Source organism: Notechis scutatus, chromosome 4 (assembly GCF_049901735.1).
Source record: "Notechis scutatus isolate UNSWTSFEM ecotype Mainland chromosome 4, rNotScu1.2, whole genome shotgun sequence".
NCBI classification, from domain to species: Eukaryota; Metazoa; Chordata; class Lepidosauria; order Squamata; family Elapidae; genus Notechis; species Notechis scutatus.
Window position 1 is genome coordinate 73213093 of NC_142012.1, and position 26605 is coordinate 73239697.

The 26605-nt window shown below is 37.1% G+C and overlaps 1 protein-coding gene across 16 annotated transcripts in view; it reads right to left on the reverse strand.

Annotated features, from left to right (window-relative positions):
- The window catches only part of CAMK2G (calcium/calmodulin dependent protein kinase II gamma), a 217503-nt gene that overhangs the window by 30950 nt on the left and 159948 nt on the right, over positions 1-26605 (reverse strand). For 8 of the 16 annotated variants that reach the window (XM_026674243.2, XM_026674237.2, XM_026674240.2 and 5 more), the window contains exons 13-14: positions 13447-13509; positions 6526-6566 (exon numbers count right to left, since the gene is read on the reverse strand). In XM_026674243.2, coding sequence (XP_026530028.1) covers positions 6526-6566; positions 13447-13509 — 104 coding nt within the window. The remainder of the gene's footprint in view (positions 1-6525; positions 6567-13446; positions 13510-26605) is intronic. The other 8 variants (XM_026674244.2, XM_026674241.2, XM_026674242.2 and 5 more) reach the window with 1 other exon arrangement.

The following is a 26605-nucleotide window of genomic DNA, read 5'->3' on the forward strand; positions in this document are numbered from 1 at the left end:
TAGGGGTGGCATGATTTAATTTTATTGATTATATTTTTATGCCACTCATTTCCCTGATAAGGTGATAGCTGTCTTCTGGTATTTGAGGGGTTGTCACAAGGAGAAGATGATCCACTAATTCTCCAAAGCACCTTAGGGCAGGACAAGAAGCAATGGGTAGAAACTCGTCAAAGGAAGAGCCAGCCTGGAATTAAGGAGAAACTTCCTGATAGTGACAACAATTACAATGAAACAGCTTTCCTCTCAGAGTTGTGAGTGCTCCATGGCAGGAAATCTTCAAGAAAAGATTGAATAACCATTTGTCTGAGCCTTGGGTAGAGTTAGACTAGAAGATCACTGGAAGCTTTCAAGAAGAGACTGGACTGCCCTCTGTCAGAAATGGTGTAGGGTCTCCTGCTTAGGCCAGCAGGTTGGACTAGAAGACCTCCACGGTCCCTTCCAACTCTGTTAATCTGTCTAAACCTCCAAGGTTCCTTCCAGCCCTATGATTCCATGACTCTAATTCTCTGTAATACTTGTATAGAAAGACAAATACTTATGAAAGATAATTGCAAACAGGGGCCAGATAGGACTGATCAGATGGCATATATGACCTACAAGGAGGGACTGGATAGGAATGAAAAGTACATGGAATAGATATTTCATCTGATAAAGCTAAAATTTATGAGTTTCTCCGTTTCTTGTGCTGTGTGAGAAATCAGGGAGAAAAATCGGAGAAATATCAACATGGCAGGGAAAAAAGAAAGACCATTCCTTAAGAACTGTGTAGAGATCGAAATTATTCTACCATGATGCCAATGAGGGGGATGATGTTTCCTTCCCTAAATCTGGGAATCTTCCTTCCCAGTCCTGCACCATGCTTATTCAAGGTCCAAGTTATGGTTTAGTCCAGATTCCCCAAACTTGGCAACTTTAAGACTTGTGGACTTCAATTCCCAGAATTCCTCAGCCAGATATGCTGGCTGAGGAATTCTGGGAGTTGAAATCCACAAGTCTTAAAGTTGCCAAGTTTGGAGATCTCTGGTTTAGTCCACCCAAATCATGCCACTTTTCTCTTCCTTTTTCAGAAACTACTAATACTTATATCTGCAACATCTTCCCAATTTTGCTTAGAACTCATGTTATAAACCCATTTGCACCCCTATTTCCACTTCTACCACATAACCTGAGATAGCTTCCTTTCCCTGCTGCCCCATATTAAGCCTTCTAGAGCAGGGGTCACCAAACTTTTGGACCTCAGGGACCACCAAACTCATAATTTTAAATCCCAGGGACCACTAACTGGTTCTGTGGGCGTGGCCTAATTTGTGGGTGTGGCTTGGTACTCATGTGACTGGCTGGGCATGGCTTGTATGTAAATATTATAAATATTTATATAAATATTGAATTTTTTTATTAAAAAAGAACAACTTTTACCCAAAATCAGTCAAAGCAGGCAGATTGAGTTGCTCACAGAATCACAGATTCATTCAGAGATCCATCTATCTGCCATTGGCTAGCTCAGTCTGTCACATAAAACTTGCTTGCAAGAAAACTCACAAAATTAACTCACAACACACCATGTATGTAAATATTGATTTTTTTTATAAAAAAATGAGCAACTTTTACCCCAAATCAGGCAAAGCAGGCAGGCAGTTTGAGTTGCTCACAGAATCATTCAGTGATCTATCGATCTGTCATCGGCTAGCTCAGTCTCTCAAATTTGCTTGCCTTGAGTCTGCACTGAATAATAGAACCTTCAGTCCTAAGGGAGGTTCGGCTGTGCTTAAAAGCAGAGCCGAAGATCTAAAGACTAGCTAGAAAGCAAGAAAGCCAACCATTTCCTGCTTCCTAGCTAATCTAAACCTCCCAGCAGAGCAGAACAGATGATGGTCGGAAAAAAGAAAAATAGCAACTTAGCAGGCAAGTTTGCTGGGTAAGGAGTGAGTGGGCGGGGAGGGTTCCCGCGGGCCATGTGGGCGGCGCAGCCTTGTGTTTCTGCGCAGCCTGGATTAATTGCTTTGGGGGAGTGCTCTGCGGCTGAGATTTCTCTGCGGCCCACCAAAATTTTCTCACAGCCCACCAGTAGGCCGCGGCCCACCAGTTGGCGACTGCTGTTCTAGAGCAAAGTAGGAGAAACCTACCTACAGACAGAACCCTAGAGACAAAAACCATGACAATGATCATTCTTATTTGAGTATGTTCTCCCGCTATGTTGCAATTTTTTCAGAGCTACATGAAGATATTTTAAATCTCCCACATACATTAACAATTGTACTTCTAGATAATTGTAACTTCTTTTTGCTGACATTTTGCCTTTGGTATCATGACATCTTCAGTGTTTTTATTCCATGTTGATTATATGCATAATATTTTGAAGCTTCCAAGCAGCTTTTTCATTTTTGCAAAGATTTGAGACCACATTTAGATTTGCTTTGAGTACAAGATAAATGTGCTTTTTTCATTACTGGAAGGCATGCAGTATGGCTCTTATGTGCCAAAAGCTTAGACAGCCTTGGGATTATAAAGTTATTTTACTGGAATTTCAATCTGAAGTTTATCAGAAATATTACAAATATAATGCATAAACTTTAAGTGCTTTTGGGTAAACAAAGCAAGACTCCTGTTAGCAATCAGGCACTTAAGTTTGTCCTATTTCACTTGCCGTATTTTCTCTTGAGAACATACAACATTAGAATTAGATCTTTTTTTTCAAGAGCTCTGAGCAGCACACACCATTGCCTACATCAAGCATCACAATCTGTGAACTAAATTTCAAGAAGAAATGATGAGAAATCTGCACTTGCTGCAAAAGAAAGAATAAAAGGATTTTTCTGACTGAATTGGAATTTAAAGTACTGTTGTTGGGGTTTTTTTTACTTTTGTCCTGTAGCAAATAGAGCCCATCCTGGGGAAAAGCTGGAAGGTATATTTTATGTAAGCTTGGAAAATCTAAAAGGTACAAGGAGTAATAAGTCCCTATTTTTTATTCTCTCTTTTTATCAAAGGTGGGTGTGTTCCCTTTACATTTGATTCCATCTGAACCTCATATAAGTGCTCTCCCACTAAATTACTATTAGGGAGGGCATACCTCAATCTCCTAGAATATAAAATAGGTTTATAATTATTGCTTGGTTTTTATTCTGTTTTAATGGTCAGTTATTGTGGTTTGACGGCTGCAGGTGCAGATGGCTGAGGTCTTGGAGAGCGAGGACTCAGATGATGGGCCTGCGTGTGAGGCAGGGATGGGGCCAGGACCATCAGGGAGTGGAATGCTGCCTTCAGAGATTGTGGAGGCTGGCAGCAGTGATGAAGAGGTTCCTGAGGAGCCTGTGACCAGTGCACATGCGTGCAGGGCTGCTCGAAGGAAAGAGCAGCTGCAGCAGCATGGGCGATTCGGGAATAAGGCTGCAAGGTAATGGCCCCTCCCTCAAGAGATAAAAGCCAGCTGAGAAACTGGAGTTTTTGCACTCAAACCTTGTGGACGTTCAGAATATCTTGGTTGGTGTTTGGAGACTCTTTGTGTTTGAAATATTTCTTAGTAACTTTATCTAGTATTCTTGGCAGCCTTGCACCACCTTGGCAAGGCTCGTTCTTATCAGAGATAATTAATTTGAAACAGCCTTTTAACCGTGGAGGAATGGAATTCGTAAAGAATCATTAAAAGTTTTTGCTGTTACCTCTGTTTCATGTTTGTTTCCTTGGAACAAGGTTTGAGTCAGAACAATAATGTACACGAGATGGGCTATTTCATCAATTTATCAAATAAAGAAAACAAGGTTAATAGAATAATACAATCAAATAATATATTTTGTAATAAAATGGACATCAATAATACATGATTTGAGGTATTGGGAATTTTGTAGTGATCAATTCCCAGAGGTCTTCAATAATGTTTTGCAAGCCATGAGAGGGAGAGCCACAACTGCCTCAGGGGGCAACTTGTTCCAAAGGTAGTTAGTTCTCCCAACAGCAGGGTTCCCTTTTCAATTAAATCTCACAATGGAAGTGGAACTGGTGGTCCAGGTCAAATGAGCAAAAATATTGGAGAAACACCGTGTCTTAGACAAGCCCAAGTCACAAAGGGCTTTTAAGAAATGACTAATTAACCACAAAATCTGGATTTAAACTACAAAAGGTTATAGATAAAGAACAGTTATTCCACTTATCTCCAGCTGGCTTAAATGATTCTATGCAATCACAGTTATCTGTCAGCAAGTAGCAATGAATAAAGAAATCTGGCAATTTGCACTAAAAAGGTATAAAAATCTTGCAGGTGGTTTATTTGTATCTTACTGTAAGATTATAGTCAAACTAACAGACTCCATTGAAATGATTGGGGTTCAGGACAATATGGAAGACAGACATTTAGAGTTGGAGTTCAATCACTACATAATGTCTGTATCATCATTAGCCAGGAGTTCTAGGCAAACTCATCCCTTTGATTAACTTTAGAACCAAATATGTTTTGAGGTTTGAAACTAGTCAGAACAAGTAATAACATTTCCCTTAGTTGAACTTATTAAGATGAGTTTAGCTCAGAAATATTAATTGCACATCATGGTTGCCGGAATATTCTGACAAGGAGCTCGAGGCCCATTTTCTTTCTTTTTAAAAATGAAGACTTTAGGGAAAGCAAAGCAGAGAGAAGAAAAGAAAAGAAAAATCCTCTTCTATCTTGCTTACATAAATGGGCTGTGAATTGGACCAGGAGGAACATTTTGAGTTCTCCACGTGGAGAAGAAAAGGCTAAGTTCATTTTGTCACTGAGGTCCCAAAGGTGCTTTTCAAAAGGCAAACGAAAAGTGAAACATTTACAAACGTTTTGAAAAGCACCTTTGAAACACTGATGACCTGGACGATTGAGAATCTCTACAGACATTTGTCACTGAGGTGAAATCAAGGATTACACCTATAAATTCTCTCTTAGTTATTTTTTTCCACTGACCTACAGCTCACCCTTCTTTAAGCATATTCTCTCTGATCCAGTTCTGAAAGACATCCAAAGAGAATCAGACAAACAATGAAATGGAAACAAACCCCCACAACTTCTTAAGTGAGGACAGTCAATAGGGAAGTGTTTAGAGTAATCTACTTTGTTAACTTAGGAGTTTCGAGAACAATAGAGACATTCTTCTTCCCCCAGCAGCAAAATTATTACATGTAGAATATCAGGAGCATCATTTTTTTTGCTGAAACAATTAACAAAGAATCATAGTGTGGTTCATATTTAATGCCTAAAGAAATATTTATGATTAGTGGGAAATTGGAAAAACAACAATAAAGCAGTAAAAGTGCTAATATTCTAATGTTCTACTGAACAGACGAGAGGAACAGGAACAGCCTTTTAACTTCACCCATGTTTAATGTTAAAGGAGTCCTTGTATTCTGTACAGAGACCTCTTTCATGCAATAGTGAAGCCTGGTCAGCTACTTATTATGATTAAATGCATCATATTAAATATATTGCTTAGCTGTATTAGTTTACACTATGTATATATGAGGCGGGGGACAGGAAAATTGGAGAACCACCGACATGTGAGCACAGCTTGCATGGTTTAATTCTCTCTGTGCATCCAGTGATATGTGGAATGGAAAGTAGGCAAATGTTTTAAGGGTCTTTAACAGAACATAGCAAAATAAATAAATGCAGCAATGGATTTTAATGGGGAGCTGCTAGTTTCTATTTCTGTGAGTGGGAAATAATGTTAATTCAATGATGTGCAATTCCCATTTTTAAATAATTTATAGTTCACAGAAGATGTAATATTCACAGAATAGTAGATAAGATGCAAGAATCAGGACTATACTTTATTTCCTTGCTTGAGGACCATTAGTTTCCCCAAACATAAAAGAACCAACAATATTATCAAATAATATAATTTGATTTGAAAGTAGTTTTCAGGAATATGAAACTCATATATAAAATAAGAAATTAATTATTCCAATAAATATAGGTAATATGGTAAACATAATTTTCTAACAGACAAATACCCACTGGAAAAGGAAACAGAAATAATAATCAAGAGATCTTTGGTAAAACAGCTGTGAAATCCATTAATGTACATTGCTTTATTAATCCAACGTTATAGATCTCTTGCTCTCATTTTATTTCCACACAGAAGTGCAGGGCATCTGTAGCATGCAAATAATTGTATATTTATTTAAAGAGGTAATAAGCACTTCCAGATATTTAAATCATACCCTGCAAATTCACTAGGTATAAAATATTTCTGATAACATAATATAGGAATTGTGGGTCTAAGAATTTTCCAGAGAATTTTCCTTTGTTCCATAGCTCAATATTACAGTAGTTGTACTTGCTGAAATAGTTGGAAGAAAATCCTGTATTAAGTCTTGAGCATTAATGGCTTGCTCAGCTATCAATTTAATTGCTGCACTCACATGGTCAAGTTGCAGAGATCATCTTAGCAGAAGCTGTGCATAGCCATTATCTGACATATGAATCACTTAGGCTGGCCAAGGATGCAGATTTCTATGCAAGGAACTGGAAAAGAAAGGGATGCTCCCGATTTCAAAACCTACCTTTACTCCATCTGACTTTTTGTTCAGTAAGCTCTTGGCAGCTGCAAATAGAATTGAGAAAAGCATGTGAACCACATTTTAACATTATTTCTCTTTTCCTTAAAGCAGGTCAACATAAAAAACCAAGCTAGATTCATTTTAGGCTCTTATTTGCTCAAAACAATAAAATTTGCATGAACAATAGCCTTGCCAACATCCAAACCTTACACCACAATCATATTTTTTTAAAGCAACTGGACAAAACACAAATCATCAGAGCTTTTGAGATGTTCATATCTTTGCTTTCGTTATTTACTACCTCTGTCCCTTTCAGTAGCCAAAGCTATCAGCAAAGAAGCAATTAAAAACCAACTCTTAAATTGACATGCAGGAGAATTATCCCTTGAATCAGTGTTTTATATGACAAATTTTATTCTAGAAAGTCACAAAAAAGCTTTTTTTTTTAACATTTTAATGCCAAGTTGCCATTGTTACGTGCAGTGACTATTAAGATCTTTTGATTTCCTCCTGCACATAGACATGACGATAGGCAGATATGATATTCTTTGAAGAAATATGGCATGTGAAGTGGCTCATCCCTTACCTACAAAATGCAGAATAGAAAAAGTAAAAATTAAGTCTGGGTACTTTAGTACAATGAAAAATACAACTGTCCACTAAAATCCAATATAGGATAACATTAGGGAAAACTTGATTGCTGCTAATCTGGGCAGAGGTCAGATCGGCAGTTGTTAAGAGGGAGAATTCAAAAGAGATCACTTATCAGATGAAGTTTACATGTTTCATTTGGAGAAGAGCAAGTTACTTTGTTTTTCATTTAACTAGCTTGCAAAGGCAAAGACAGAATACACATAAAACCAGAACATGAATGTATAACAGAAGGACACACAAAGAGCTTGACATCACTGAGGCCTATCCATGCCAATTACAATTTTCATATATAGTTTTCAAAATAAATTTTGTGTTGCAGGTCTTTGATCAACACACTCAACACAGAAACATTTGCACACAAGAAACCTAGATCTTGTAGTTTATACTACAGAAATCATATACTGTAGTTGGAAGAGGATTTTTAGGGTCTGGACAGTACAAATTAGTTAACAGTTCATGTCCTTTGAAAACTGTTCACATCCACGCAATGATGTATCAATTTAATCAGGAACAGCATATTTTGAATAGTGATATCTACACTACCCTTACAAAAATTATGAGGTTTTGTCACCTAAAGAACATGCTTTATGTTTTTAAAAATAAAAACACTAATCCGGGTGCTTAAAAGACCAAGAGTTTTAGTATTCTAATTTCCAGGAAAGATGTTCCAAACTTCAAAACATCCTGAAATGAAACTTGGGCTTTGTTTCATGGCGTTTGTTCCCTGAAATGACAGCCAACGTTTGGGGTTGTGAGCTCTATCCCAACACCTTTTTTAGAACATAAAGGCAGCATAAAAGCCTAACGACATCCAAGGGTCCTTATGGCTCTAGAATATTCCTCTATACATTATTTGGTCTGCTGGGCCAATGCAGCATATGTTTGGCCTTAAACAAGCTAGCAGCCGATTGAGGCATAATAAAAAGGTACATTAAAAAAAAATTAAGTACCATATATATTTAATACGAAGTACAAGATTCACATTTATTTTGTAGCCTTATAAATTTTTAAAACCCAAGACCAGACAGATTATGATACTAATGAGAAAAATATGTACAGAATATGTACAGTTTCCTATTCACTAAATATGGAATCTAAGGCCTAATCTGGAATGTTGTTAGATAACATATTCCTGTCTTGTGAGTCATTTAAATGCAAACAACATTAAAATTATGTTTTATTCATTTATACACTATCCATTTCCAAAGGCCCTGTGCAGCTAATTACCAAGATCAATTTAAAAGGCACCTCCTTCAAAAATAATAAGAAAATCTATTCATAATATGAACAAAATTGACAATATCAACTATACAAACTCATGTGCCTGCCAGGATCCAACGTGACTCACAATATGCCCTTCCCCTGTGCTTGATAGAACAACCAAGTCTTAACTGCTTTTAATCGTTTTTTCTTTTTTTAATGAGGCAAATTTTAAAAAAAACATGTAAGTGCAAGAATCTAAAGGGGAGAAATGGATATTCCTCCTCTTTTACATAACTCTGTTGTACAAAAATATTTCACATGTGAAGAAGGCATGCTGGTTCATGTATGTTTCCATACCATGGGATAAAATTCAGGGTAGCAGATAAGAGCTCTGAGAAATTAAGGCAAGATGTAATAAAAAGGCGCTGTTGCACTCATCCAGCAGGAAACCAATTTATGTTTAAGCTTGTGTAATTAAACCCTAATCCATTCCAGATCTCGAATTCCTATACTGTAGTTTTATTTGCAGCATAAGGAAAATATCAAAGTTATCTACAGAAAGCTGATTCCGGAAGATTCAGCAACATTTTTGGCAGAAAAAGAGACGTCCTTATTCCAACTTTAATATGGTTATCATATGGAAATGAAAACTACCTCATGCAGTTAATCATACTAAAAAAAAGAAAATATGAGAAAGGATGAAAAGTAATCCCTCTCTGAAGCTTTGAGACTTTGCCTTAGTTTTGCCTCCATCAGACATGATGCCAGAGTGTAATTGAGACAACAGAGTGGCCCCTGAAAACCAATCCTACCTGGATATAGATTTTGTATACTGTAAAGCAAGAACACCAAGAAATGCAATGTTCTTTATTGCAGTTGATGTAATTACAGTGGGAGAATAGGCCTTCTGAATAGTGACATAAAATTCAGAGCTGGTTTCATAGAAGCCCAATGTTGGCCCTTTTCTGCCAAAGGAATAAGGTCAAGGTGTTCTTATTCCTGTCAGGCAGTTTCCCTCTGGCCTGTCAAAAATTAAGCTATTAGCATTGCTCTAGAATAGATCCTCTGATTCTACCCCAGGATTACCATTGTTTTTTTTTTTCTAAAAATGGTAATAAATAAAGATTAAGCAAGCTACAAGCATTTGGAGGGAGGTCAGGAATAAATTATGTGGTCAAATCTACGTTAAGGTAACTGAAAATCTAACATAGATATTATGGGAATGGGAAGTCTGCATTTATAATATAGAGTGCAGACATTGAGAAGAGAATTAGTGGAAGTTATTCATTCAGCTCTGGTCAATGTAAAGAGTTGATATAATAGAAGGAAATCCCCAAGGAGCTGGCTAATGAGAGCACAGGAGGTCTTGAAATTCACCCATATTCTGATCTCATAAATCATCTGCAGCTCTTTGCCACACACTTTATAATTTAATTCCTCCTCAACATTCGCATACACAGCAGGCTGGGAAAGGCTGATAGATATTAATCTGCAAAACAGTCCCCCCCCCCCCAAAAAAAAGAGCAAAGATACATTTTGCATGAAGCTTGGACTTTTAGATAACACACTGTTATCCAAAAGAAGAAACATGGATGCCTACAATTAAGCACAAGAACACAAAATTCCCTGGGATTACTTAGAAGACAAAACACACAGAGAAGGCTTTTCTCAGCACAAGACAACAGATGAGTTGCAAAGAGGTTTTCCAGAGAATGTAACATTCTATATCTGTATACTCTGCAGATTCTGGGGACATACCACCACCCAATTCTAACTTACAGCTGTAAACATGCATGTTTTGAGAAGCCTCTGGAAATTAAATATTAAAACGCATACTCACAATATTTATTGGGCAATTATATCCTGCCTTTGATATAGGACAGGGGAATCCAACCATTTTTGAACCGGGTTGTAATACAGTCTTTGAATAGCAAAGATAATGGATCACACAACACGCAAAGGAAAGCTGCATTTAGCCTTGCAGAAATTATGTGTGGCCTAGGGGAATACTCTGTTTTAGATCTAAAGATGGCACCCATGGGGGTTTCCCCAGTTTTAACAGCATCCTTACACGGTAGGCCAGGGTAGGGTAGGGTGAAAACAATGAAACTCAAATGCTTCAATCTGACTTTTTGATTGCTTGAATCTGACTTTTCCTTAGTTATTATTCCATCTTGATTTTAATTTTCTGTTTTTAGTATTGGCCTAAATGACACATAATCTGCACTGAAATTTCTAAATGGAAATGAGCTTGCGATTGTGAAGGTATTACAAATAGTTCTTGATTTACAATAGTAATTGGGACTGGAAATCGAGTTGTAAATTGTTATGGTCATAAGTCGAAGCACCCACATGAACTGAAATAATTTTCTGACCTTTTTTTGTAGTGGTCATTAAGTGAATGTGACAGTTGTTGTGAAATGCGGTGTTCAATAATCAAACAGTATGAATCCATATAATTGAATGGCCTTTTTTTTTGCCAAAAATCAGCAAAAAACCCAGCGAATTGAAATCATGTGACCATGGAATACTGTAATGGTCATAAAGCTTATATGCAGTCATGTGACTGCAGTGGGGAGATGATGTAAGATAGTCACCAGTGCTTTCTGTGGCCATCACAACTTCAAATGGTTGTAAAATGACTGATTGTGAGGGCTATTTATATATCTTTAAAAAGTCAGTGGCCATAATGAATTTGGAAGCATTATGATTGTTAAGCCTAGCTAAAACTTAAATGTCAATTTGCCTTCGAAGGACAGATTCTGACTATGTTAGACTTACAAACTATTCCTGCCTTCCTTCTAAAGACAACAAAAAATGTTCTATTCTGTAGTTGAAGTCCTTTCCTAAAATTATAGATCAACATTAACTAGGAATAATTTATCTGTTCCCAATAGTATATATTACTGAAGTGCTTTTACACACATTTCTTCCTATTATTAGTCTAAACTATTTAAATAATTGATTACAAATACGTGTCTGTAGCGTTACCTCCCGAATTGTAGATTCTAAAAACTAGTCCTGGAGAAAGTTGTTTGAAGCAAGTGGGGTCATCCCTTCATCGGCATTTAAATATATCATAAGTAGTCCTTAGAGGGCCTTTAAACCTCACCATAATTCCTGTTTATTTATGAGAAATTACCAATTAGTCCAGTGTCTTTACATCAAAGGCAGGCAACACTGGTCCTGCTACTTTTCAAGGAAAATTCCTTGCAAGAAAAGCTAGTAGCCTGAAAAATAAGTGTTCCCATTTCCTCCACTGAGTATTATATTATGGGCTCTCCTCATGTATCTAATCACAGATTTCAAATATGGCACAAATTGAAGAGATGCCCACTTTGGCTGCAAGCAAATTTCTCCTAGTCTAGTTTTCATATCAAAAGTTAATTAGGCTGGGGGGAAAAGGTGCTTGCTCAGTGTGGAGAAGAAGAGAATTTCTCCTCACACCACTCTATATATTCCATTCCATTTAAAAAATCCCATTTCTCATAAAAAAGGAAGGTTGCCTCTAGCCACATATAAATTGTAGATGCCTGCTCACACACCTAATTTGGTTGGATAAAATGCACTTTTCATTTATACAGAGACTCATTATAATGCAATAGTGATTGCATTTTGAACTAATGTGGCTTTTAAAGAATGATTTATATAATTGGTGTATATCTGATAAGATAAAGCTCTTTCTTCAACTAGTTTAATTTTGAAGATTGCAACACTAACTTTGAGAACCTATCAGCAAACCTAGTAACTGCTTTTGATGAACACCAAGGCTGGTTTTGTTCCTGCAGATTCTGGACATGCACTATTTACTAAACCAAAACCCTACTCCTACAGTCTGCAACAGGGAAATTAAATCACAACACATCCAAAATCTGCAATATATATTCAAATATATTGCATGAATTCATACATTTTGCATGAAATGTCACACATGTAGGTGCACCCAGGTAGAAGCATAGAGATTAAATTAATAAGTAGGAAGAAGATAAACTGCGATGAGAGGCTCCTTATTCCACCTTCTATTCTAAGGGGCCTCATGTGATAAGCAAGGGGATCATGGGAAATCTTGTGTGCATTCAATAGTTCTAGGAACACACCTGTAGGTCCATAAAGAAATCCTAGGGAGGTTGGCTCAGCTCTGGCTCTAAAGTCATTAGAAAATACTCTGAAATTTGTCAACTGAGCACCCCACATAGTATGCTTCCCATTCAAGCAACATTCAGGCTATTGACATATTTATTTGTCCCTGAACACTTTTGTTTAGCTGAAGAACAATTAGCAATAGGAAATTATCTGGCCCTTGAAGCTTTTTCCGAATTTGGGATTAATGCTTCTACCAGCACACTATCTTTTCCTGCCTTTTGTGGGGGTGGGCGGGGGGGAGATTTAACAGAGGACTTAACAGATATTTTCCATTCTTAAATGATAATAATTTTGGAAGTACAAGACCAATGTTCTTTATTGAATAAAAGTTAAGTGTCTTTGCCAGTACAAGAAACCTTATCCCACTGCTTTTTATCTTTTATCCCTCAAATTTTAACCTGCAGTCAAATATAATTACAAACATGATGCATAATATTGAATCCTACTGTGTGTCGCTGCTTATCACCAATCCGTATAAGAAAATAGCAGGCTAATCTTATGCTATCCTCCTATAAAATGGTAGATGTTATTAAAAAACAAAATTCAGAATCTGCTAACAGATTGATATCCTCCTAAGACATTCGTGGTTGTAGGAGCCATAGCAACTTTCTGAAACTATTTAAAAATGTACTGACACTATGACAATCCCTGTCTCCATATGTCTTCCGTCAATTCACAGCAAAACAGGGTTAACTACCCAACATGCATTTTGTTAGTAGGTTCAAACTCAATGTACTTATGATACTTGGTTAGATGGATACCTTAGTGCATGCCCTTTTCTCAGCCAGCAAGCATGGATGGTGTGTCTCACTAAGTGCACAAACACTATCATGCTGGTTTTTACTGGCAGTGGAACTGATCAAGGGAGGGCAAGTGTGTGGGTCTAAGATCAGGCACTCAGGAGATACGACTCATGCCACATACCTTGCTCAGCCAGGCCGGCAGCACTCATGGTGGCCGAAGCAGGGGCGGAGCTCTGCCTGCCAACTGATTGGACACAATCATTCAGTGGGAGGAGCCATAATAAAGCAATAAAGGCCCATTAGCATGGTGCAAGTAGATTAGTTTAAAAAGAAATGTGGAAAAAAAAAAAGAAAGGTAAGAAGAGGGGAAACACAATATTATAAAAAAGATAATATTATTCCCTTTTAAATATGAAGATAAAACCACAGGAGCCGGCACAAAGGATTGGACATCAGGAAGTTGAGAAAGCTGCAGGTTTTAGATGTAAACAGTGTTTGTAAAACAGACTTTCAGTTATAGAGTTTTATGTCAACAAAATCAAAGACGAAGGTATTAGCTGCAGAACAAAGACTAGAATGTCTACTTTAAAATCACAAAAGGAACTGGATGATGCTATGTACACCGGTTGCAACAGGTTGTGTTACTGTATTAAAAGAACAATTAAAGAAATAAAGGCAAATAAATATTAGAATGATCAGTCAACCAGTTGGCTTGATTTATGAACAGCAGCTTCATCCACTGTGTATTTAGTAAAGAAACATGAATAAGGAAATCAGTATTTGTTAAGAAGAATGAAGTGCTGTCCTGGGATTGAACTAGTTTATTAAAGTGCTTTAACTTTTTGCTCTCTAGAAAAATACAGATATTTAGCTCAGGATTCTTTATTATCCTCCAGTCTGAAAAGCACTCACAGAGGTTCAAAAGTTTCTGATGATTATTGATTCAGAACTGTAATTGTCCGATAAATAGCAAATAAGTCAAAGTCTGCAATTTGTTAAATTATTCAGGTTATTTCAAAGCCAAAGAGGAAAATGTGTAATTCTACCTCACCAGTTAGAGTAATGGAAATATTTTAGTGTCTTAGTAATGCTACAGAACCACTAATCTAAAATAATAATAAAAATATAATAAAGGATAGCATTTCAAAGTAGCATGGAAGCTGGAAAACAAATTGCTTTGAAAAAGGAGAGGATTACATAGATTTTTTCAAGGGAGCAGTTGCCTTTTCAAAGAAATGCAGTCAGCCAAACAGCAAACTTATTTTAGCAGTTTAGGGCTATTTTCTTCTCTAATCCAAATGAAAGCAAAGAGGTCAATAGGCAGGCTATTATATTATACTGAATTGTTTATTTCAAGAAGTAAGGCACTTCACCTATGTTTGCTCCTTTCCAAAGCTGTGTACCATAGAGAACACTGGTCTACAAGGACAAAGCCTCAGAAATGAAAGTACCAGTAGCTTAATTTTACCAGAATTTGGTCATTAACAAAGAAAATTAAGTCCTGAGTATTAATTGGCTGCAGTTTCCAAGGTCAAAATTGCATCAAAATAATTCAAAATTACGAGGGGGACATGCTCCTAACTTTTCTGCAAAATGTGATATAGCAATGAGAATGATAACTCACCGATCATTATAAATTTATCTTTTTATTGATACCAATAACAATTTTCCATTCATTTATTGGTTTTTCATGTAATATTTTCATGCTTTTTGCATGAAAAATTGACAAGCTCTAACATCAGATTAAATGACAAGGTTCAATCTTTATTCGGTATCTAAAACTATGCTTTTTGGCTTTTCTCTTGTGAACTGCAGTACCATCCCTGGGAAGATTCCATCAGTAATCGGCAAGCATTGACGGACTCCATTTCCTTTGGTATCTTTTCTCCATGCCTGCGATATCCTGGTGGAATCTCTCCCCAGGCTCATCACTCACTGCCCCACAGTTTAAAGGGAAATAATCTAAATGCGAGTGTAAGATGTGAAGGTTCAGCAACCTCTTTGCACTAAGTACTTTATAGGACCTAAGCAAGTTTGCCACCTGTTTTTCATAGTCATCTGCCTTGCTGTTCTCAAAGTGAAGATAAATTTACACATTTCTATGTAGTACCATTTTCATTGTTCTACCATACTTTGTCGAGAAGTTACGAGATATTGTAATTATTAGAAACCACCCTCTCTTTAGGGCAAATATACTCACCTGTGTATAAATCTTTATTGTGAAATATCTTGAAAACTTTAGATTTTTGAAATTAGAATTCATCCAGAGGTGGTATTCAGCAGGTTCTGACCAGTTCTGGAGAACTGGAAGCGGAAATTTTAAGTAGTTCATAGAACTGGCAAATACAGGAAAACGGAGCTGGAAATCAGGTTAGTGGGGTGGGGAGGGAATGGGGATTTTACGATATCCTTCCCCTACCATGCCCACCAAGCCATACCATGCCCACCAAGACACGCCCACAGAACCAGTAGTATATTTTTTTGAATCCCACCACTGAATTCATCTAATCAAAATATGTAAAATTAACACATTTTATCTTGGAGGTCTATAATTTCCCAAAATTTGTAGACCAGTGAATGTAACGTAAGAAGAAAACAGAGGGTTGAGGCTGCTCAAGGACATCTGATGGGTTTATCACTCAGCTGAGATTTAAATGGGAGATCTGACACCCATCGTTCATATTATGGACTGTACCAGTTTCCCTCTGAAGTCCTTCAACAATCTCCTGTGGCACTTATCCTGTGTAATAGCCTCCCCTGAAGATCTAGATGACCTTCAACTGCTGGTCTGTAAAACCTGACATTTTCCACAGGCATTCAAGCTGAATTGCTACTGAAGCCCAATATAGGTAATCTGCGACTGAGGGTAATGTGTAAACTGCCTCAGCTTTTATACTGTGCATTTAATATGTTTATATTTGTATACTGTGTTCTATTTGTATATTATTATGTTTTTGTTAGATATTTATGCTGCTTTTTTTTCCAAAAAGTTTTTAATTTTTTCATTTTTACACATCTCTGTGTGGGAAACGTTCCAGATTATAACACTTGAACATAAGCATACTTTCATTTCCACCAATCTTATATGATGTCATCTCATATCATTATCCATTTCACCCATCTTTAAATAAATTTCCATTTCATATTTCAATACATTAATTCAATATCAATATCATTTCATCCATATATAGATTCCCATTTCTTTATCCCCTATTATTTCAGTTTTCAGCTTACCACCTATTTTATTTAATATTACACATCATTATTATCCTTAATTTTCCCTAAGCCAATTATAAACAATGTAAAAATAAAAATAAAAACCAATATATTTAGGATCCACATGGTATATCCCCTCAATCTATCTAATTTAATAATTCATTCCCCAGCTTTAAACTTATTCACATTAAATAATCAACTGTATATTTTAAAACATATATATTTTGAGATATCTCCCCCTAAAATCGCTAAAATTTATCTATGTTTTAATACATTTCCATTCCCGTTTTAATCCTCCAATGTAAGAGTTCATAACAGCATAATTCATATACAACCCAACCCTAACCCTAAAATAATTTCCAACAAGTTTTAAACTAAATGCCAATATACATTCCCTTATACAACCCCGAACCCTTATCTCTAAATCTTGAAACGTTATCATTCCTTTTAATTTTGGCTAGGTTTCCCTTTTCTAAGTTTCCCCAATCTTTCTTCTTTTTTCCTTCTAATTTTATTTTTATTTCCCTCTGCCTGTCAGCTATGTTTCCCCCCCCCCTTTTCAGCTCTCTTTTTTGGGGTTTCTTCTTGTGTATTCTCTTCTTCTTCTTAGTCTTGAGTGTCTTATCTCTTTTATTTATTGTCTCTAATGTCGATGTCTCTGTTTTAAGTCCTTTTATGTCCTTTGATAATGGTCCTTGTTCTTCATGTTTGTCAAGGCTGTTATTTCCCTCTTTTAATTCGTCCTCTCTGGGCTTCCTTTGTTCTTCCACAAGCTGTGACACCACTACTTTACTCAGTATTAACTCCACCAATCTCATTCTTTCTTTAAACATCTCTCTCACATTTTGGAGCTCCTACTTAAATTCTTTGCTTATTTCTTCCATTTCTTTGGTCTATTAAGTTATTCTTTATTTTATTAAAAGTCAAATTCTTCTGTTATAGTCCTTGTCAAAAGTCTCCGTTTTAACTGTAATCCCCTCTTCTTCTTTTTTTTATAAAGCTTCCAGGGATCTCGTTATATACAACCAGTAATTTTCCATAGAAACATAAAAGAAGGAAATCTTTAACCCTTAGGTGGTGTTCTATATCACTTTCTTCTTAGAATTCTTTTATTTTTAATTCACTTTTCCGTAGCATTAATATTAGATTTAACCAATTCCAAATAAGTCCAACATTTTATCCAATGCCTGATTAATGTCCAATTCTGTATGTTATTCCAAATTTAGTCTCTAATCACATATAATTCTTTTATTTCCGGATTTTTCTTTATCTTATATTTTCCTCTTATTACTCGTTCGCCACTACCACTCTTCCAAATGAGGGCTCTTTCTTTCCACTTTTTGGGGTTATCAAAAAGAATATTCAAAGTCTTTTATCCAGTTACACGTCGCTCACCACTTTTACTCTCCAGCACAAAACTTGTGTCCCGGCAGCTTCCTATCTTCAGGGCAGCCATTAAAAGACTGCCGCTTCTTCCTGTTCTTCTAGGGGAGTTTGCCAAGCCAGGGAGGGGAGATGCGTCTCCCCTCGACCCAGCTGGTGGTTTCCCCCTCTTCCCCTCACCCCTATGAGGTGGGTCAGATGGATCCGGTCCTTTAAGGACCCCTCCAACAGGGTAAGCATGGATCAAAGCCACACACAATCATGGTCTCTGATCCATCATCGACCAGAACACCACCGGAAGCCCATATATTTATGCTGCTTTTATCATTCTGTACTGTAAGGCTCCCAGATTAATTTGCTTAAGATGAGCAACCATATAAATTTCCTAAATAAATATGCATTTTGGAGTGGACCCCAAAAGACTTCACTGAACAGGAAAACATTTTATTAAGACCTGATTCCCTGCAGAAGAAATTCCAGAATTGTCAAGGATAGAACAATGAATGTATCCAAATCCCTCCACCAAACATGAAGCAAGCTATCCACACTTAGAATTGTCATACTCCAGATGTAATTTTCAGTGGCATGTGAGATTGTACACGTGGCCAAAAACAACTGGTTTTTCAACAGATAAAAAAATACATATCTGTGACCCATTTCTTTAATATCGATTGTGGTCTTTGATGCTCATTGACAATTCAGGTTGCCGTACTGGAAAAAGCCACATCACCATAACCAAAAGTTTGCATAGCTTATGATTAGAAGGAAATGATACCCCAAATTTTCCAGTTCTTTAACCAACCTTAGATGAAACAAGATTGGAGTAGGGAGGGGTAAAGTAAACTATGTTTATGAGAAATAAAAATGTAAAGGGTCCCTTGTCCAGTTTTTTCCAACTCAAGATGAGATAAGATGAGATGCTTATCTCCATTTCTTGGCTGAGTGAACCAGTATTGTCCGAAGACATTTCTGTGCTCAAATGGCCAACATGACTATACTCTGAGGTGCCCAGAATGCTGTTACCTTCCTACCGAAGTGGTGCCTGTATATTTATTTGCATTTGCATGCATCAAACTGCCAGGTTGGCAGAAGCTGGGGCAAGTAATGGGAGCTCACCCCATCACGTGGCGCCTGGGTCTTGAACCTGAACAGCCTTCCGGTTGACAAGCTCAGCATCTTTAACTGCTGAGCCACTACACGCTCGTGCATGCACGCACATGCACACACACACACACACACCCTTTAAGACAAATACCACTATGATTAAAGGGCAATATAGCATTTTAAAGAATAGGCTATGGTAAGTTATAAGCATATTTAATGTAAAAATATTATTGTTCTGATTAGGACATCATATAGCCAATAGTGTCCGCATGAATTGGAATTTGTTTACTGTCCAAAAACACAGAAAGACATGTTGAGATTCTTCTAAGGAGTTTCCTTTATTTGTTCCCCACCTTTAGACAGTAATCTTGCCAAACTAGAGCAGTCTACTTGCACCATAAAACATATATTTTAGGAACTGTTAGGGAGGAGCTGTCTTGACCTTTCTTCTCTTAAGCTATCTGAACTGTGCTGTCTCTTGCTACCCTTCCTTCCTGGAAATCTGAGCTATAATCCATCACTTCTGCAATGTCCATTATCCTCAATTAGTTAAGATCTCATCATGATGTTGAAGCTTCTTATTGGTAAACCAGGCAATTGTGACATTTTATAATGACATTTTTCTCATGTCAGATTCTTATTTTGCATGAAAACAGTCAACAATTACACTGGAGCTCCTTAACAGTTTGAATTCAGGTGATATGTCTAAGAATTTCAGCATATGGAGGAGGCACTTGGGCATCATTGTTCAGGCAATGACAAACCAATTCTGCACTGCTGCTCAGAAAGCTGTACAGCTATGTCAATGAAGTAAAACCACGAGTCAATTTCAACTATAGGGCAGCTTTACCTGTTTATGATATGCAGTATATATTTCAAAAGGTATCATAATCACATTAGGCCTCCCTGAATGAATTTATGTGCTTCACACACACTTGCAAAAATATCACACAATTCTACCTTATCTTTTAAGAAAATCCTTCTAACATTCTATATTTGGCTCCTCATACTATATAGCAATGACAGGCAACATTTTTGGGTAAAGAGTGTATTTTAAAATATTGTTTTCTGGCTGTGAGGAGAATATCCCTGCAATTATAAGTTAAATTATAAGAATGGGCAGAATTGAAATATTTCATCCTTAATGTTCAGGATTAAAAACTAGGTTTCGCACCCTCATTTTATTTTTTAAGTGATTAAAAAAATGCCATTGAAAATTTTGCTTCTATTTTTAGTACGATACCATCTGGGTGTAGGAAGGCAATCTGAGAACTGCTAAGATGGAAACAACAATGATTTCCCTTTCTGTTCTATCATGTTCTGCATACAGTGAGAAGTTAGAACCATCTCATGCAAGTACATGAAAGGCATTTTTATTATGATCAAAAGCTATTTTTGGTACAAAAGCTTTACTGTAAGAGCCTCAAACATTATCCTCTTTCTTCCACAGAGCTAATGTTTCTAACTTCTAAAATATTTTTGTTGCTTTTTAAAACTTTAAACAAAAATAAAAAGCATTGGAATTAATATTTATTTAAAAGCCTTGTTTATTATTTTGCAATGTTATATACACTAAGTAGCTAATCCAGCCATTCATCATATTGATGAAAAAGTGATTCTGGGTAGCGTATATAATGTTATTACTGTAGTATAAAAGACTACATTGTCTGAGAAAGAAACCTGGAACTCTAAATTTGCTTCCAAAAATGCTGGGGAATATAATGAAGAATTTAGAGAGAGATTGTGTATTCTGCATTGAACTGAATTCTATTTACCAGGACAACTCAAATTAAGTAATTTTGCACCATTCAGCACTTTTTGCATAATTATTTTGCTGGTGCAATGCGATCCTTCATCCAAGAATATTCCTGAATAGGATTATAACAGGCATTGTTTGCAGTTTCCAAACATATCTTAACATGCTATAAAGAAAAAGGGAAAAAATGAGGGAGAAAAAATTATTGTGGCTTTTTGATTCTTCTGCAAACTTTCAGACATACAGAAAATTTTGTTTATATTCTTACCAAATTAGTTTAGATTTGCAGACATATAATTCATGTATAACATATGACAACTGATACCTAGAATATCTGTCACCTGAGATAAGGTCATCCTAAAACTTCCTCTCAAAAGCTTGGGCTCTTTTCTGTCTACTGTTCAGCTCAGGTGAAAAGGATGGACATGCAGACTATGGCTCTCATCCTCTTCAAAATAACTGTCTTCTCTGGGCAAGACTGATGTACTTAAGCATTCAAATCCAAACTGAATTTTTAGGAGAAAATCTTTCCCCCCTTAATTGCAAAACTATTACCATCTCTTTGATGGGAAAGGACCCTGAAGGAAGAAGGAAGGAGAGAGAAGGAGCAAGCCAAGACTGGTCAGGGCCATTTCATCTGATTATTAATTAATTAAATATGGTACACTGCCCAACCCAGGGCAACTCTTGATGGTGCACGAAGTTAAAAACACAGGAAAAATAACAGTAATAAAGGCGAAAGGAACAGAAGATGGCAAAACCAGGCAAGAAGAGATACATTCACATGACCCAAAAGGGGTTTCAACCACTCTAGCCAAAGGCTTAAGTGAACAACCAGATCTTCAAGGCATTTTGAAACACCAATAGGTCAGAATGTCAGTTTTACAAGGTAGACCAGGAAGGAAAAATGAGCAAAAGAGCTAATTCTGCTTTATTGTAAAGTTATATTAACAGAAACTTGCAAGTCTGAAAGTACTTCTCTCCACTTACTTACAGCCCAAGAAACTAGGGACTTTTGAGATTCTTGCCTACCCACATTCCAGGGGATGGCTAAGCTGCCTTTTATTTGACTGTTCCCTTGGCTGCATCTCATTGCTCCCAAACTCATTCACACATACCATTACAAGGACTCATTCAGATTCCACGGGGAACCTGAAAGCAGAGGTGTTGAAACACAGAAGGCATACTTCTGGGGTCCTAGTAGATGGCACTGTTTAATTAAAGGAATCTGGAGCACGCCAACCTTGCCAAATCAAATCAGCCAGGCAGATCCTCAGGTAACTAGGCTTTATACCATGTAGGGTATTATAGGTAATGACCAGCTCCTTGATTCACACCCAGAAGCAAACTGGTAACTGTGCCACTAACAAAGCAGGGGTGTTACACAGCTGCCTTCTAGACCAGCTGAAATAGCCGGGTGATCTTTAAGGGAAGCTCTACATAGAGCCTGTTGCACGAGTCAAGAGTAACTACCTGGAAATCCTTTTGATCTAGGAAAAAGCAACTGGCAAACCAGATGAAGCTGGACAAAGGCATCCTTGGCCATTGCTGCTACCTGCTTACATTTTCAGCCCTGTAATCAAACTAGATGACAATTTAGATGACATTTGAACCTGATTCCCAATCCATTTGCATCAATGACTGATCCAGAGTATTTCTTAAGGGCCACGGCACACCATTTTGTCAAGTGTGATTGCATCACGGGCTGGATCATGATGGATTGAGACGTTTTTTGCCTTTGCGGAGTCGGGGTGGGCGTGGCCTGCGTGTGACGTATCCAGCCTACAGGCCGGCCAGTTTGACAGGCCTGTTCTAGAAGCAATAGCAGTGCTAGCCCTTCATTTGTTTTCTTTTTCAGCCAACCCGCCCATTAATCATTTAGTTTTAGGCCATTTTCTCCTCTCACAGAGATAACAGAGACTTCCCTCACCCACCTCAACGAAAGCACTAATTTATCAAATGGTCACATTTTGCTTTTTGCATGTGTGAGTGGAAGAGAGAAACTTTGTGGATTCTCTTAACAAAAGGCAGGGGATGTGGCTGTGAGGAGTGTGACAGACAAAAGGGACCATATGCATATAAAAACAGGTCAGTGCTTGTAAGATGCCAGCAGAGTCTTCAGCTCTCAGTTGTCCTCCAGACTGAGACCAGCAATACTTCTTAAATTGTCTTGAGTTGTACTCAATTCTCAGCAGGTGTCTGATTCTCTGCAGGTGTCTCTGTGGAGTTATTACCTACTTACTGACCTTTAAGACACTTCAATTATATTTTTTAAGCTTTGGTAGAGGTGAATTTTTAAAGAAAAATTGAGAAGCAGAACCTCATGGAAATCGAACTCTTCTAGGAAGGGGTTTGTTTCAAAGGAACTGATGGTGGCTACAGGAACGGAAAAGATGCGAAGTTCAGATACTACGTGAACCTGGTGGTATGAAATCAGCAGCCCTCCCACAAAGCAAGTTTCTAGAGCAGGGGTGTCAAACTTATGTCGTTGTCACATGATGTATCCTGACTTTTTCCCCTTTTGCTAAACTGGGCATGGGCGTGTCCAGCGTGTGACACATACGGCCTGTGGGCTGCAAGTTTGACAGCCCTGTTCTAGAGAAAGGCTAGAAAACTGCCATGCATTCTTCTGCCTCATTGAACCTCCCTAAGGCTCCCTTCTTATTCCTAAGGGATATTACAATTCAAATCATGAAGCATAGAGGCTGGAAAAATTTTCAACATGTAAATCACAAACAGCTTTCACAATGACCTTGGATCTTCTTCGCATTCAGCCAGGGGTTACGACAGGGTTAACTACCAGTTCGGGATTTACGAGCTTCCCTGCACGCTGGGAGCCACGTGCCTGTAAATTGTCTTCAGCACGCTGTGTGCAGAGACGCAGCCTTTGAAACAGCTCTCTTTTCCTGCTTTTTTAACTGCAGCTGTGCCTCGTTCAGCAGCTGAAGTTGAAAAATCAGGAAATAAAGATCAGGTAGGAGCCCAGGTGGGAGGGTGGGCAAAAACATCAGCAGACATAGAACCGGTTCTATGTCTGCTGCTCTTCAGAGCTACCGGTTCTACAGAGGTGGACAGAACCGGTAGAAATCCACCTCTGCATTCAACTGAAGCACCTTTCAAGAAAAAGCCCATTTTAAACTAGCCTGATAATTCCTTAAATAAAAACCTGGGCACATGTTTACACGTGAAGGACATATGATAAAGTACATAAGAAGTTGGAGAAGGTTTTCTTTTGCCAAAAGAGTAGCAAAAAATCTCACAGCTAGTGGCTTTAGACAAAAAGGAGGCTGGCTATCTTGAAAACTTCAGTAAGACAAATAAAAATGTCAGCTAAAGAAAAGAGTGGTTTATTGATGTAAACATTTATAATCAGGGAGTATATGGAGTGAAGAACGTATCTGCTTGAGAAACAGTGGAGAGAAAGTTAGTCAGATGACAAAAATGAATCCCAGTAATATTAGAAATTCCAGGGCTTGAAATATCAGTTATGTTCCACTTTCTAATGAGTAAGGCTCTGTTCATTACCTGCCTTGATTTTGGCCTTTCCTTACAAGGCAACACACACTCATTTGTCAGGTGACCTTGCTACAAACAGAACTCTGTGATCTCAGCTTTGTCCCTTTCCATCCATTCTAGGTACATTAGTTCTCTTTTTTGCTCAATATTACAGTACCTCCCATCACTTGTGCTTAAGAACAACTGTGGCCTGTTGTTTCCTATGGCTTCAGTTGCATCTGCTTTCTCTGCTCCTTTGGGTCTATTCTGATTTGGATTTAGAGATCTGAAAAAGGTTTGTTTATTTCCTCTGTATGTTTCTGATATACAGGTTTCTGTATTAATGCCCACATTTTTGAAGACTCACAGGATGGTGGCATTCTGCAGCCCTGTCATTCTTTCCAGGCACCTCTATGTTGGGTTTGGATTTCTAGTTCTATTTGGATTTTGTAGGTTGTTGTTGGGTATGTATTTCTCAGAAATTAAGTCAGAGCATGCCTTTTCTAGAGTAGTTGCACCAATGGGTATTATTTGTGTGACCTTTGCTCGTATCTCTTTTGCAAGGGAATATGAACAGCATTGTGAATATAGTGTAAGATGTTAGTGCAGGATTTATTAGATTGTTTGTCGGTACAGTTTTAATAATGTGATCTGCGCTGTTTCTACTTATGCATGTATTTTGTAAAATATTATCAATACAGTCAATGTATTGCAAAGACAAATATACTCAATGACCTGATGGCCATTAGTAATAAAAGGTGCTTAAATATATTTTATTATTTACAAACCTTACAGGTGCCTGATCTCATTAGGACTCCTATACTGTCCTGTTGATTCCTACACCAATACTTAACTGACATTCTTCCTCTCATACACATACAGCTTGGGCAATGAAGAATTTCAGTTGCCCTGAGCTACTTTAGTTCTAAAACATTCTCTTTTTACTGCTGCAAATCCTATTACTAAATTCAATCAGACCTGAGTAATGAATCCCTAGTCAGTCCTTTGATCACAATCTGGCCACTTATAAATATTATGGGAAGATTTGGTGGTAGAAGAAACAGGGAGAAGACTAGAGTTACACAAATCCTTTCCTGATTTTTTTCAATCTATCACAATCATCATATTCTCTGCTGTGAGTATAAAATCTTTTTATAACATTTCTGACAGAAATTAAGACTTTTTTTTTTTTTTAAAACAAGTTTTATTAAAAGTTTCAACAACAAACAAATCATTACATATTGAATCTTTCCCTGTCTTTCTACAATAATTTCCCCAATATTCTCATAAAACACAAACAAACACAAACAAACATAAAAAATCTTTTAGTAAAGTACCTTGGCCCCAGTTACCTCTCTTTGCATGGGCTAAAATAATAGCACATATCACTCTTCACATTTCTATCTTATTTAATCCATCTTAATTAAATCATTAAATTTGTATCTTTTGCCCATTCAATTATCCCTCTATCTCTTCTTATAATAAAAAAAATTTCTCCTGAAATCACTAATCAGAGTATGATGCCTTTCTATCCTCCCCTAAGTTAGTAAAATTAACATTCAGCATAACAAATACCCAATTTGGTTCTGCTTGGTACATTCTATCCACCAAAAATGTTTAAATACATTGTATCCTCCTTTCCTTCGATATTTTATTACATTTTAAAAATCAATCATTATTAAAAACTTCAACATTTTAATTTCTTATTAAATCTTAAACCATTCTAATTTACTATTTCAAATATAAATGTTACAATACCATCTTCTGTACCTTAGCAGAATCTTTCTTACAGAAAATTATATTTCATCCTTTGTCTCTAAAAAAATCCCTCTTCTCCCATCCAATTTTAAAGCTTTGAGGCTTTTCTCCGCCTTTCCCTTTCTTTCTTCCCCCACCAAATCTTCCTACCCCCTTCTTCTTCTAACCTCTACCTTGCTGGGATCCCTTCTCTGTTGTGTTCCCTTTTCTCTTGTTTGTTATCATTATATTTACTTTGCATCATATTTTCTCTTTCTCAAATGTTTTTTTAGATCTTAAGTCCTTCATTTTCCTTGCTCTCTTCCTTCCTTCTTCCTTAGATAAGTTTTGGGATTCAATGAAGATGGCGTCTTCGTCTCTTCCTTGTTGTTCTTCTTCCGTTTCCATCTGTTCCATTGTCTGTTGGTAATTGACCAGCGCCATTTCTAGAAATAGAAAAGCTTTTTCCATGCCATCTTTGCAGGCTGCTTTTGTTTGCTCATATTCATCCCTCAGGTCTTCAAAAGGAAAGCCATTATAAATAAATCTTTTCTTTTCTTTATTCCTCTTTCTTCTTACACCAACCAAATATTCCGAGAGAAAGGCAAAACAATCCCAAAATCCACAATCCTCAATAAATCCAAGCAAG